Source organism: Chionomys nivalis, chromosome 15, assembly GCF_950005125.1.
Source record: "Chionomys nivalis chromosome 15, mChiNiv1.1, whole genome shotgun sequence".
Classification (NCBI taxonomy): Eukaryota; Metazoa; Chordata; class Mammalia; order Rodentia; family Cricetidae; genus Chionomys; species Chionomys nivalis.
The window spans coordinates 5,084,017-5,099,115 of NC_080100.1; the positions used below are offsets into that span (position 1 = coordinate 5,084,017).

Here is a 15,099-nt window from a genome sequence, read left to right on the forward strand (position 1 = left end):
ACTAGGGTTTAAGGCAGCTCTGGACCCTCCCTCCTCAGCTACAGGAATCCCACTTCCTTCTTTCCCCTAGCCTCCCCTAGCAGATTGCCCAAGTGAAGCATGAGTCAGGCAAAAGGCCAGGAACTTTCCCACCATGAGCCGAAGTCTCAAGGGCCTTAGTTTTTCTGGGAACCACTTAGCGATGTGGACATTTCCCTGGAGCTTGGAGATATGTAAAGAAAAAGGGGCCATCTCCCTTCTCCCATGAGCAGAAAAAGTGAAAGTATGCCTGATAGTATTTCTGTCCACGTGAAAATATTAGCGAAACAAAACAAAACAAACCCTGTAATTTACTCTCAACCTTTCCCAGTTCTCAACCTTTTCAAAGGCAGAGCAAGAGGGACCAGTTTGGGGTTCATGAGACTTTGCACACCTGGGAAGGTGAAAGTGGCTGATACTAATTAGGATGAGAACTCACTTTAGCCAGCATAGCCCAGACTGAAATAATTCCACTACAAATGGTCTATTCACAGCCATTCAAATGTAGCTCTGCTAGTTGCCATTTTAGTGGTCACAAGGACTGAGAAGCAGGAGAGGCCACATCAGGCCCATGTGTTGACATAGGACCTGGAAACTGCGCCACTTCTGAGTCCCAGCCCAAGGCACGTGACCTTCACTCTCAGAGCTGCAACTTGTGTCTTGTTTCCTTTACGTGTCTCTCAGGGCTGTCATTCTGCACTTCCTTTTACACCACGCTGGCCTACGTGGAAACTGTGCACGCTGATGGCTGTGTGCACGGCACAGAAGTGCTATGTACCGGGATCCTGCTGTCTGCAGGTCTCCAAAGAGAGGCGTGAGCCCGTATTTCACAGAGGCTCCATGAAGTCCAGGAAATGGACTGGTCAGAGGTCAGGGATGCAGCCCACACTGCAGTGGGAAGCCTGTGCTGTTTCTCCTGAGAGGCTCTGTTAGAAGCCATTCTGCTAACCCCGGGCGGGAAGGAGAAATGAGAAGAGATTGCTGTCTGGTCACATTAGCTGTAACTTCAGCACATCTTGCGTGGCAGACATGCTATATTTATGCTGATTTCTTATACACCCTCACTAAGGCTAGGAAAACCCACCTAGCTCAATAGATTGACGACCAAACCAAGAGGTAGGGAAGTACATAACTGGGCACAGATAATTACTTCGTTTTAAAATAGCAGCATAAACTCAGTTAAGTGGCCCCATGTAATTGGGACTTTAATTCACAGCATCTAACATATCCTCTGCATTTGGCCTGTTTCCTGACGGTCTTAAGGGGTGGGCCAATATGTACTCATGTTTGTGGCTCAGAGGGGGGCTGCCCGGCTGTGTTTCCCTGCAGATTTAGAGAGCATCATGAAGTCAAGTATACAGACACTATTAATAATGTGTTCACACTGGTCTCTAAATCTGAGCCAAGGCCATGGGAAAAAATGAGGTCTAATGAGTGAGAAGAAAGCCATTGTCCACCCAAACCATCTTATCTTAATCAGGACACATGCCAGGGTCCATAGAGAAGATGAACAAACTTTAACTCACTAGATTTCCTGTCCTTGATGTTAAAAAAAAAAAAAAGACATAAATATTTTGAGGGTGTAGAAGGCCTGACGCCGCTGGCTTTTATACTCGGCTGACTTACTGCACTGATCAAGTCCTTATCGTAACCTTAAGCATCAAACTTCTTTGGGCTTTATAGACAAATATAAGATATATAAGATAATCAAGAGGAATGATAGAATTAGAAAACCTTTTTTGGACTATGTTTTAACAATAGTTAGTCAAGTAATGGAGCTAAGTCACACTCGATATAGGCTAAAACTACTAGGGAAAGGTTAATGGAGAGGAGGGAGAAGGGAGAGAGAGAGAGAGAAAGAGAGAGAGAGAGAGAGGAGAATGAACCAAAACTGGCCTTAAACTACACTCTGGGTGTCACCTTCAACTCGGTGGGAATTACAGCAGACACAGGGACAGGTTAGATGACAGTAAGTCAACAATTTTGACCATTCTGTTGGGTAACTGATTAATTTCTCCAGGTGGAGGAAGGGTAGTTGTGTTATCAAGACTTCAGAGCTTTGTAGCTGCAAAGAACCCGAGGACTTCACATCCTGACTTGCGCACAATAAAGCGGAGACAGCACAAGGACCGCGATACTGTCCTGATGTGAAGCTGTAGAAAGCAATTATTAATTTTGTTACTTGAAATAGTGACTGAATGGTTAGAAAATGGTTATAAATGTGCACTGAAGTATTTGGGGCAAAATGATATAATAGCTTGGGTTTTCTAGAAGCACTCCAATAAAAAATAGATGGAACATGACTGAAAAAATATGGTAATTTGTCACGCTGAATAAAGGGACTCATGGTTCCATTATACAATTGTTTCAGCTCTTATAGTTATTCAAAATTTTTCCATAATAACAGTTAAAAACAGCGGGGTTACAGAGAGATATTGTTTCTTGCAAACACAGAGCCCAAAATATCAGTTCAGCCCACAGACCGTGTGTGGCATGTGCCAGAGACTGGGGAGTCATTGGAAAGAGGTGTTTGTTTCTCTGAGACATGAGTTTCCAGGTTTATAAAGGCAAAGCTTCTTTCGATGGACTCCAACAGCCAAAGGACATTAGTATAAAGTTAGAGTTTTCTGATTAGAGGCGTGTTGGGGAATATGATTAGAGGTGTGTTGCTTTTGTTTAGGCTGCATTTGTTTAACTCTGTGAAGCTGTGATTCTTTGCCTGTCTAAAACACTTGATGGTCTAATGAAGAACTGAACAGCCAATAGCGAGGCAGGAGAAAGGATAGGTGGGGCTACCAGGAAGAGAAGATAAACAGGAGAAAAGAGGAAGAAGAGGAGCAAGAGAAGAAGGAGAAGAGAATATCAGGGGCCAGCTGTAACCCGCCCAGCGGCTGTAATCTGCCTAGCGGGTCAGTTATTCCAGGGTCCTGAAGAGGCGCTATCTGAAAAAGACATGGGTGGGAAAGAGGAAGGAGACCAAGCAGAGTTCTTGTCAAGGTCTCCGTTTATTAGCGTAATGGCAGCAGCTTATATAGCCCTTGGATGAGGAATTTGGCTTGGGATGGGGACAGGGGCATGGCAAGGGCAGGAAGGGATCTTGCAGCAATGGTCACGAGTTGACACTTGGTCACGAGTTGGTCACAAGTCGGTCACGAGTCAACACACCTAGTGTTCTCTATGCAAGCGGAATCATTCCTTTTGTGATTCCAACCACAAACAGTTCTCTAGATAGTTGGGATGTGGGGCGGGTTCCGCTAACAGATAGCTCTCAAGATAGTTGGGTGTGGGGTGGGCTCCGCCAAAAAAACAGTTCTTAATACCGTTGGGGTGTGGGCTTTCCGCAAACATCCCCAGGACAATGGTTCCTGCTATATTCTTTGGGAAAATGGCTCCTGACATCCAGCCATCCAGCAAGCCATGGAGAAAATAAAGTATACAGAAACAGAGAAAGCTAAAAGCCCAGAGTAAAAGGTGGCTGGGATAATTTTTAAAAAGCGGGCAAGAAACAAGCAGAGCTAAGGTCAGACATTCATAACTAAGAATAAACCTGTGTGTGTGATTTATCTGGGAGCTGGGTGGTGGACCCCAAAAAAGCCAAAAGATCTCCCATCCATCACACAACAGGGGAGCAAGGGAAGCTACACACTGGAGGAGGCAGAGTCGCTGGCCAAGCAAGGAGGAGACGGTTCTTGTGGAACCTGGGAAAAGGCAGCAAGTCATCCAACCCAGTGAGGCTGGGTGGTACACACTGAAGCAGAACAACTTGTGAGCGAGTGCTTAGCCTGCAGACATGATGTTACAGCTGCGGACGGTCTACCCTAGTCTTCCTAGTCCAGTGTCTGCTCAGAAAATTGAGGCCCCTTCTGTGTCAGAGTGACCCATGTAGCTCAGATCCTGCAGTTCACAGAGGGATGTCCCACACAGCTCAGATCCTGCAGGCCACAGAGGGATGTCCACAGAGGGATGTCCCACACGGCTCAGATTCTGCAGATCACAGAGGGATGTCCCACGTGACTCAGATCCTGCAGATTGCTGAAGATGCTGCACTTCATCATTTGGTTTCAGACAGCACATTGGCACTGCATCCTCAACACTAATCACAGAGACAGTTATCATGGGTCTATAGTTGTAGCCCTGCATGTTGTAAGCAACAAGCGGCTGTGTCCCCATTAAAGCGCATTCCTTTGTGAACCCTCACTATTAGCTGTGTGAAGCAGCTTATCTGATGAAGATGGCGTGTATACTGTTGACAGTAATAGCCCCAGTGTTCACTGAGCTCTGACTGCTTTCTAGACGCTGGGCTGCAGCGCATACGCAGGCCTCCTTGCCCCACCACCTGTCCACTCTCCATGAGTCTGAGAAATTCCTATTTGGGAAAATCTCGGCCTGTGTTCACTAAGTGAACTGATTTGCTAGTTCACTACCACAAAGCCAAGATCTCAATTTGCAATCCTCCAGCAAGTGAGCTGTAAGATTATCTTTTAAAATAGGAACCTGATTGCACCTTTGGTTCCCTAAAATTTACCCAAATCTGAATTTTTCTCCTTCCTATTTTTTCTTTCTTCTGAAAAACACTTGCCCACAAATGCATCCACCAGCAAAGTTTGGAAGTAAGGATTCCTATAACTCAAAGATCTCCCATCCATCACACACTTCATCCTGGTGTAGTTCCTGTTCCTGTCTGTCTAGGCCTGATTCAGGCAAAAAGACAGCGGCAAACATAAGGAAAACTGACATAGCTGTCATTGCCCTTCCAATTCTGACCTTCTCCCTCCGTGTGCAATATACACACACAAACATGCATGCTCTGCTCTCTCTCTCTCCCTTTCTCTCTCTTCCTCCCTCCCTCCTCTCTCTCCTTTACACACACACACACACACACACACACACACACACATCTGCTGCTTTCATCCCTGTACTCAGTCAATGCCATGAACTTTGCTGCCCCCTAGTGACAGTCCCAGAGACTATCCCTGCAGCTTCCAGAGTCACCTGCCCAACAACTTTTCACCTGTTTTCCTTTCTCACTCTCCTTTGCAGATACAGGAAGATTAGACCTTATTTAAAATTGTAAAAGATGCGGTACTTTGTGCTATCTCCTGGATCTGGTTGCTGCCACAGCAAACAGACACAGATCAGAGGCTTGGAGATTCAGATTATAGAGACTTAGCTACACAGTTTGCCAAATTTACGCCGCTTTGTGAAGCCAAAAGTGTAACAACTAGCCTATTTTTATAACATATGCAAATACTTTCAAGATTAATTCTTTTTCAACAGAGCCATGGTTAATTATAGCTTCCTTCCCTGTGGCTATCCTCTTTGCTTTGTACCAAGCACAGAAGCCAGGGTCCCCGTGGCCTAGTTCCCGTTGAGACCTTTGCAGATGGGTTCAATGTGTGTTCCCAGGGAGTCACTACTCACCCCCAGTACATGTGAATATTGTACTAGTGTAGTCTGTGCAGATTTAACTTTCTTAGGCTAAGCCTTAAGACGACTAGAATCCTTATAAGAAAATGTGAACAGGAAGCCCTCGTGAAAGGAAGACCAGAAGGCAGGGCCATGCATGGAAGCAGAAACACACAGACATCAATGAGATGTTCATGTCAAGAGGCAAAGACCCAAACACACCCCAATGGAAAGACAACACCGCGTGTACACCACACACACACACACACACACACACACCAATGGGAAGTAGGTCATGTGTAGATGCCAGTACAAATTAAGGCACTCTAGGAACAGTAGAAATGAGATGGAACGGTGAAGCATTCTCTCCTAAAAGCCTTCCAATGTTGGGAGCTATAGATCCCTGGCCCCTTGACTTTCTTTGCCTGCAGCTGCTCTGAGCAGGAGACCCTAATGGCAGGCTGATAAAGCCTGCAGCTGAAAGATCCCGAGAGCTGGGCGTGGCTAAGGATCCCTATATAAGCTGCCCCCGAGCACAATAAAGTGGGCATTGGCATTCTTGTATCAGGGATGACCTGTGTCCGTGTCTCTCTCTGTGTGTTTATGTGTTTTTAAGTCTCTCAGCCTGGTTCCCAGCTTGCGTATGGTCTTGTTGTGGCACGGGATCTACCAGACCGTCAGTTTAAACAGGACAGTGCAGGACTGTTTGGGGTTTTAGCATTCCAAGGTGGCTATCATGCTGACACCTTTTGGCCTCCAAGCTGTGAGAACCAATATTTCCATGGCTGTGACCCACATACTTTGTGGTACTATTACAGTACCCCTAAGAGTATAAAGCAAAACTTGTCCAAATTTGTTTTCTATTGCAGTAATAAACTCACAACCAAAAGCAACTTGGTGCAAGAGAGTTCATCTAAGTTTACAGGTTACAGTCCACAGTGGAGCCAGGCAGGAGCTCAAGCAGGAACCTAGAGGCAGGAACTGCAGCAGAGGCCATGGACAGAGAGGCTCCCTGACTTGCTCCCTGGTTCTCTGCTCGGCCAGCCTTTTTATATGGTGCAGGGAAAATATCACCTGCAGTGGGCTGGGCCCTTCTACATCAGCTAGTAATTAAGAAAATGCCAGACACACCCACAGGAAGTCTGACCCGGGCCACTGAGGTTCCCTCTTCCCATGTAACTCTAGGTTTGTCCTTTAGGTTCCTTCTCCATATGGCTCAGATCCTACAGGCCAGAGCGATGTCCCACAATCACGAACAAGCCCATGACAAGCAGGTGAGGACACTGAAATGAACCCAGGCTTCAGGATTCTTGACCCACGATTCTTAGTACGCTGCTGCTTCTCAGGACAGCGTTGACACAGTGTGCTCACCTCTAGGGCATCCTCTCTGAGGCAGGAAACTGCACGGCAAAATGGAAAACTACCTAAACCCGAAGGCAGCAGAGACCCAGGATAAGGTGTCCAAGTGGTCGGCAGTGGTGAGCAGTCAGCGCAGCTGTCCCTGTGCAGGGCCACAGACCCGCGTGGTAGAGCCCCCCACAGCTGTCCCCTGATAAACCGGGACGTTAATGCACAGGGTAATTCCTCACGCATCCAGGAACCCCCAAACCCGCCTGGCCAGCTCTGCTTCTTCACTTCTATCCTTCTCACCAACTATCACCCTCACCAATAAAGGAAGTGAAAGAGAAAATGTTTTCTGACCCTTACTGGAAAACACACACCTCTAGAGAACGTCTTTATTAGCAGACAACGCTTCATAATAAGACATACAATTAACATTTGCTCATTACATTGCTTTATTGTGTTTAATGATTCTCCTCGATGCAGTTGAGGCATCTACAACATTCATGTAAGTTGATTTTAAATTTACCGCTAGAGCACATATAAATAATAATTTACCACCAATACCCGTATACATGGTATAGAACAGCCACAGACCCTTTTCAGATCCCACGTCGGTAAACACTTTTCCAGGCAGCAGCAAGTCACAGATTCCTCTGTCTCTTACACTCTGAATCCCGAAGCCGGTTTCTTTGGTTACCAATGGACAGGAGAGTTTGGAGGAAACAGCTTGCTTTGTAAATATTCCACCAACTCAAGTCTTGAGGTAAGTAGCTCCAGCTCATGATAGGGCACCTGGAGGGGAGAGCAGCCATTAAAACCTGTCACCATCCCGGGCAACTCTGCTCTTCCTCTGCCTTGGGTCTTACCCCTCCTCCAGCAGAGGGACCCTGACCCTGGAGTTCCCGGCACCTAGAGGGCAATGCTGGCACAGAGGGGCAGCTGAGTGGAAGCGTGGGCTAAGTGTGCTCGGGACTGAGTACTGACGGAGAAGGACGAAAAGTGAGCCTGAGCTCAGTGGCTGGCAAACCACTAGGGCACACAAAGCCAGAGCCAGGCCTGGCTGCAGAAACAGCAAGGGCAGCGGGAGAAAGTGGAGAGGGATGGGGCCGGGGAAGAGGAGAGAAGGATGGGGAAAGAGGAGAGGGATGGGGCCGGGGAAGAGGAGAGAAGGATGGAGAAAGTGGAGAGGGATGGGGCCGGGGAAGAGGAGAGAAGGATGGGGAAAGAGGAGAGGGATGGGGCAGGGGAAGAGGAGAGAAGGATGGGGAAAGAGGAGAGGGATGGGGCAGGGGAAGAGGAGAGAAGGATGGGGAAAGAGGGAATAGAGAGCAATGGGGTCGGGACCAGAGCTGGGAGCGAGGGCTAGGGAGCAGGCCATGTGTGTGAAGGGCCGGCCTGTGTGCAGACTGGATGAATGGATGGTGCTGAATGCTAAGAAGTCTCTAGTTTAGGTTAAAGCACTGAAGAAACTGTTTCTGCATACTGCATGGCTAGCTGTTAGAAGATGAATTTGGGAACGAGCATGGTACCATGGAAAAGCACCAGAAAGCAGGCTAGAGGGGAGTTAATAACTACTAAAGACAATTGGGGACATGCCTGTCCGTGTTCACCACCATGGGGACATGCCTGTCCATGTTCACCACCATGGGGACATGCCTGTCCATGTTTACCGGAATGGGGACATGCCTGTCCATGTTTACTGGAATGGGGACATGCCTGTCCGTGTTCACCACCATAGGGACATGCCTGTCCATGTTCACCACCATGGGGACATGCCTGTCCATGTTTACTGCCATGGGGACACACCTGTCCAGTTTACTGTGATCCCCCAGCAGACCTTACAAAGTCCCTATTGAGAACATAATGGTAGATGAAGACCCTGGAACCACCTTGCTTGATTTACCCACTAATCAGACAGAACCTGAAGCAAAGCTACTCTAGGAACTTAGCAATTCTAGGCAGAGTTAAGCACTGATAAGGAAATAGATATGTATCACTTTGGAAAATACCAAGTTTTGAATATTCTAACTACAAAATGCAAGTCAAGTAATAAGTCTAAGATATAAACTAGACAGAGCGTGGTGGTCTGCCTGAGTATCCGCCCACTGACTGTTAAAGCAGGTTAAAACAGGCTGGGCCTGTAAGATGCATGAGCAGACAGCGACAGATGGGGCTCAGGAACTGATCCTAGGCTTGCGGGGACCACTTACATCAACTGACAGAACAGAACCTAAGCTAGATGCGCACATGAGCTAGGGGCGTTCAGACGAGGCTGTGCACAGACAACAGGTCGGCCGTCATGGGTGGACCACCCTGGCCACGCCCCTGCCGCCACGCTCATCTGGGTGTTCCCAATGTTTTCTGCTCCGCTCATGGGCTGCTGTTTGTTCCACTGAAGTCTTTACAGTTGCGCTGTATCAGCGTAAGTAACTGAAAAAGCCAATTGGTCGTGGACACTGCTTTTACCTGAACAACCTGGTAGCCAAGCAAGCGCAGGTGCCTTTGTTTAATGGCCTCTTTCCCAAGCAGGTACTTGCTGTCAGAGCAGAACCGCTGCGGGCCGTCAATGCACAGTGCCACCCTGCAAGAGCAAAAGAGCTGTAACTCGTGAACCAGCTAAGGTACTTGTTTTTAGTTGCCAGGGGTTATTTGAACTTGTCTATTGGTGTGTCAATATTATTTTTAAATGAATCATGAGTAAACTGTCCTTTAGTCTGCGGGAAAACATTTAGTGCTACTATTGTCTACCAAATGAAAGGATTTTCCAAAAATGATAAGTTCAGTATTTTCCCCCATTTTTGAAAATAAATTCTTTTCCCCCAGCATATCCTGATCAGCTTCCCTCCCCCTATTCCTCTCAGCTGCTCCCCCCTCCCCTTTGCCTCCCACTCCCTTTCTGGTTCTCATTAGAAAGGAACAGGCTTCTCACAGATAACAACCAAACGTGACAAAATAAAACACAAGATGGAGCAAAACCGACCGTGTCAAAGTCGGATACAGCAGCCCAAGAGAAAGGCAAAGAGTCCCAAGGCAGGCAAGAGAGCCAGAGACCCAGTTCTCATGGTTGAGAGTCTCATAGAAATCCTAAGCTAAGCTAAAAGCTGTAATGGATACAAGTGGTGCAGCCAGTGTGGGCCCCGTGCTTGCTGCTTCCGTCTTAGAAAGCTCAGTGTTTGAATTTCTGGAATCGCTGCTGCCCATCTTGAGAAAAACATCAGTTGGCTAACTTAACTCCAACTTTAAACCGACAGCTTCTTTACCTTTTGTGGACATCCTCATCCACTGTAAACGGCAACACAAATCCATCTTCATCTAATTTAATTTCAACATCTAGCAAAAGAAGAAAGGAAAAATTCCTCGTGTGATACCCTCAACAACATTATCTTCCTGCGTTCCTTGTTCTGGTTTCACTTCTTCCGTATTGCCTTTCTCAGAGGGCCAAGGCTGCAAAGTAATGGCCACAACCGACAGTGAGAACAGTAATTTAATGGACCCCACAGATGAAGAAAGCCAGCTTTGAAATAAGAAGTCTCAGTTACTCTGAAACAGAGTGGTGTTTCAAGCAATCTATAGCATGCCAAAAACCATGATCACCCTCTCCTTTCTCGTGTAACAAAGGCCTGAACCCTTCAGCTCAGAGGGCGAAAACCCTCTAAGTGACGCTGACACCGGCCAGCTGCAGACCTCACCTCCTTACAGGTCTTCTCTCTCCCCATGTACACAAAGCACCCTGCACCCTGACAGGTGCCTCCCAAGCCTGTGCACATCCCTTCCTTCTCTTTCTGACACTACCATCCTTTCTGTAAACAGAGCCCCGTAAAACAGACATGAGATTGTCCACAAACTACTCTCTTGTGTGTGATCGTTTTCTTTTCCTCAACAACCTGAAAAACAGTTAGGGCAGAGGGACAGGGACTCCTCCATCAGCCCTGCACGAGAGAACTACAGCAGATGAAGATCTATGCCGGTGCCATCTATGTGAACGTCTAAGAAGCCATGTGTGTCTCCTGAGCACCTGAAATGTAGCTAGCATGACGGTGTGATGAGGAACCCGTGTTTAATAGCTACATACACTAGAGGCACGACACACAACAGATTACAACAGCAGCTACAAACATCACTGACACTATCTTCCTCAGTCTGTCAGTCTCAGAGGTCACTATGTGGCTAATGTGTGAAACTCAAACTCAGAGTCTTGGCTCTGCACAACTCTGATAGCCCCTCCTTCTCCTTGCCTTTGGGTGAGGGAAGGTTCCCTCCTGCATCTCAAACCCCTGGCTACTAAGTCCTGTCTATGGCTTAACAAGGACAGGATGCTCTGACCAAGACCCCTGAGCTACTTACCTATGGTGTAACAATAGGGTGTCAACACTTTTGATGCAAAATACAGTCTTGATCCTAAAAGATCAATTAGCCCCATCACCACGGACTTGTAGAGGTGGAGATCCACGGGGGTCTCCAGGGAGCAGCACGGAGTGAGGAACGACTTCACTTGATACTGAGGAAGAAGTTTGGGGCCCTAAAATTCATACATGCAAACACAAGAAAGAAAAATCAAAGGGAAAGAGCAATAGTGAGCTGAAGGCTACTAGGAGAAAAGACGGACACAAAACTATGTCATATACACAGCGTGTTTCCAGGACACGGGACCAGACGAGAAGGCTGCTCCAGCTCTCAGCTTTTAAATGAGGAAAGGGCACAGAAGGCTCAGTTTAAAAGCTTCTTTGGATGTCTGGAGATGCTTCAAGGTCATAATCATTCTCAGCTATGGTTTTTGTTTGTGTGTTTTTCAAGACAGGGTTTCTCAGTGCCGGGGAGTCTGTGGTAGTGAACCTCTAGTGTTTGCTGGGGAGTCTGCGGTAGTGAACCTCTCGTGTTTGCCAGGGAGTCTGTGGTAGTGAACCTCTCGTGTTTGATGAAATTTAGGGAGCTATGCGGTAGGACAGCAATGGGCAAAGACAAGAATACAGAGATGGGTCATTTGCCAACAAGGCCATACCACAGGGCCCGTTCAAGTCAAAGTTCTGCTGTTTCAGATGAAAATCACGGGAAATTAACGACAGGCACCCGGGGGACATAAAGCCCGGCCGGGCACGTCCGTATCCTCACCTTGTAGAAAGCACACTCTAGGACCGACGTCATGAAGAGCTGGGTCAGCTGCGCCAGGCTCACTCTATCCACATACGACTCTTCACCTGAAGAAACCAATTGTTCAGCTGGGATTTTGGCATGCACAACGAGGGATTATGACCATAAAACAATTTTCCCTCCTAAGAGACGCACTTTTAAATGACACTGAATCATGAGCCAAGGTAAACAGCACCCGAGTACATCCCAAGTTACAAGGGTTAATTTTCTAACCGCCTCACCTTGCAGCCGTTGAAGGAAAAAGGGGCTGAATATTTTTGACATGAAGTTGACGGGGTGGCATCCAATCAGCGAGCAGGAATGGAGAAGCCTCAGTAGCATTCTTGGTGGAAAATAACGGAAATGAGCAAAGAGCACATTTTCCAGCTTCCTAAATAAAGCAGGGGCATTTGGCGGCAAATAATTCAGTTTTCCAAACGGCTCGATTAGTTCGGAAACCTGACTAGGTGAGAACTTTTCTGACTGGCAAACAAAAGCCTCCGCAATGGCATCGAGGATGGGCTCGGAGCGAATCCGCTTTCTACTGCAGTAGGCCATCACGGCGCTGGTGACCTCGGGGTCCAGGGAGAGGCACAGGGCAGCTATGTGCCGCTCCAGCGCCTCTGTGAAGAACCTGTCGCTGTATCCAAAATACACAAACGCCTCCAAGACCTTCCCCAGCTCTTCACTGGTAAAGCGAGGAATGTATCTCACCATGTGCTTGCCCAGTTTTATAACCAGCGGAACGGCATGAGTCTGGTCCAGGGCCACTAGGGCGGTGAGCACGTGGCTTATGGATTTAGGACTCAGGAAGGAAACTATCGAAAGGGAAAAGTTGTTTATTGTGTTTAAAAATGTCTGGTGTTTGTCCACTTTTTCAGGACAGGCCTGCAGGATTCTATAAATGGCCACGATATCCTCCGGGGCAAATGTCTCCAAATTTTTACTGTGCAGTTGACAAAGAACCAGTTCCAGGGTCTCACAGCCTGCACCTTGAAGTCTAACCAGGCTTTCCCCGAGAATACAAAGAAGGCGGGTTTCCAAAAGGCCTCTTTGGAGACGACTCCGGCATTCTGCCATCAGGGTCAGCATCAGGCTACTTTGAGGATCCACAGGCAATGTAACCAGAGATTGCAGAGCCGTCACCATGGCAGCATCGGTCAGACGTGAGGGGTCCCGCCCACATTGAAAGCACAGAGCTTGGAAGAGGCTGTTTTCTAGTATTCCTTGCGGCAGCCTTTGCTCATAATCTTTTTCCCCGACCTCGCAAATCCTGTGTAAGGCTGCTGACGCCAAAGTGACGGGCAGAGTGTCCTGCGTACTTAGGAAACTCAACACTTCATCGAGCGAGGTGAAGCTGTTTAGTCTCTTGCAGAGTGTCTGTTCATCCTCGCGCGAAAGACTTCGTTCCAGCTGGTTCCATTCCTGTGCTTGAGAGAACCACGTCTCAGCAACTGGATGAAGGTCATTTCCGTTTTGTGAGTGAAAGTTTTTACAGTAGGAATGATGGAATCTGGCCCTGAACAGCCCAGGGTGTAGGGAGCAGAACCAAACATGGAGACGATCTTTGACTATCTTTTGGACGTGACTGGCAGGATGAATTTTCAAAGCAGCCACAGCTCCAGGTATCCAAAAATCAGAGATATGACAGAAGTTTCTCCACAGGGTGATTAACGCCATGCCATCTGATTCACAACTCTGGACTTAGCATAGGAACAAAAAAAACATCATGGTCAAATGTATTGAGAAAGATGATTAACATCAATGTTTACAAAACTAAGAATGAGCATCCCATGACAAAGACTAAAACACAATAATCTTGCATATATATATATATATATATATATATATATATATATACACATATATGTGTGTGTGTGTGTGTATTTAAGACAAGGCTTCTCTTCCTGCGAGCCAGGAAATAGAAAGACCCCCCTCCCCACCCATTCTCCTGGCCCTGACCTCCATATCTCATTGGCTGACACCCAACAATTTCACCGTAACTAGCCAGGCTTCCCACAAAAGACCAGCACACCCTCCTAGGCAGAGTCACAAAGATTTTTTTTTTAATGAACTATGCCCTAAATCTAAACTTCCTGTGTCATAGACGTACCAAGGATGTGCTAAGCATGCCGTTCTCCGGCTGCAGGGCCACACAATGTACTTTCATAAACGTTCCTTTTCAAGGACCAAGTTCTATGGATAAAAGGGAGTCCACCAACACGCGCCTCCCTTAATAGGTAAAGTTGGCTGCTGAAGAAACAGTCCAGAGCCCCGACAATCACATCATCGTGGTTACTTGCTGAGGCTTTCAGTCCCATGTGTCTCCTAACAGTCTTCAAGAGATCCTGTCTTTCTGTTTCATCAATGAACTCACTGAGTTCGCTTCATCCCGAAATTCTTCTCAGTGGAGCCCCTTTGGAGCTCGGAGGACCCACAGGTGCACCGTAGCATCCTGGGGCGGACTTAGCATCCTGGGGCGGATTTCCTGGGGCCTCACCCTCCTAATCCTAAATGTGGTCGCTGCCCAGGCTCTGCAGTAAGTCCTATCTACGGACCAGCTTACAGGAATTCAGTTCGTTTGATCGACGCTTTTCCAGCTAAGAAACTGCAGCACGGAGGATCTATCGTGCCCAGTTATGCTGTAAGCGAAAGAAAGGGCTGGAATTCAAATTTTACCTCTAAACTTCGAGGCTCACGTGTTGGCAGAAGGAAAAGTATATACATATATATATTAGATTGCTTTTGTTGTTGTTTTGTTTTTTAAGAGAGGGGAGGAGCAGCCGGCAAAATTCAAACTCGGGGTACGAAACGGGCAAGGGTGGGTCATCGGCTGGGGCTGGGGCTCCGCACTTGTTAAAGCAATCATAGAAAAGCAAGCGGACAGGGCAACGGCAGAGGAAGGAGCCCAAGGGAGCGCGACTGAGCGGCGATCGTAGCGGGAGCGCGACTGGGGGACCGGAGCGGCGATCGTAGCGGGAGCGCCGGGGAAACGCTCCCCTACGGAACTTACCGAGCGGATCCGAGCCGCGTCCGGAGAGACGCGGAGCTTCCGAGTCCTGGGAACGTCCGCACCCTGACACCGTCCCCTACAGGGAGGACATCCCGAGACAAGACAAGCGCGGCGGCACCAAGGCACCGCCCACATCCGGCGCTCAGCGATTGGCCCAGGTCCGCCGGCGTTTCCATCGGTGGTGCGTGAGG

At 47.8% G+C, this 15,099-nt stretch overlaps 1 protein-coding gene across 2 annotated transcripts; it reads right to left on the reverse strand.

Annotated features, from left to right (window-relative positions):
* Window positions 1–7,214: 7,214 nt before the first annotated feature.
* Window positions 7,215–15,026, reverse strand: Fastkd3 (FAST kinase domains 3). 2 transcript variants are annotated; one of them, XM_057789776.1, is made up of 7 exons: window positions 14,909–15,026; window positions 12,138–13,593; window positions 11,878–11,963; window positions 11,113–11,287; window positions 10,029–10,098; window positions 9,235–9,349; window positions 7,215–7,560 (listed from the first exon to the last, which is right to left on the reverse strand). In XM_057789776.1, exons 2-7 carry the CDS (start codon window positions 13,573–13,575, stop codon window positions 7,462–7,464), a joined length of 1,983 nt encoding a protein of 660 aa, XP_057645759.1. In that variant the 5' UTR covers window positions 13,576–13,593; window positions 14,909–15,026; the 3' UTR covers window positions 7,215–7,461. The 2 variants fall into 2 exon arrangements, with proteins under 2 accessions (XP_057645759.1, XP_057645758.1); XM_057789775.1 differs by having other exon boundaries at window positions 12,138–13,598; window positions 14,909–15,024.
* Between the last annotated feature and the right edge of the window lie 73 nt (window positions 15,027–15,099).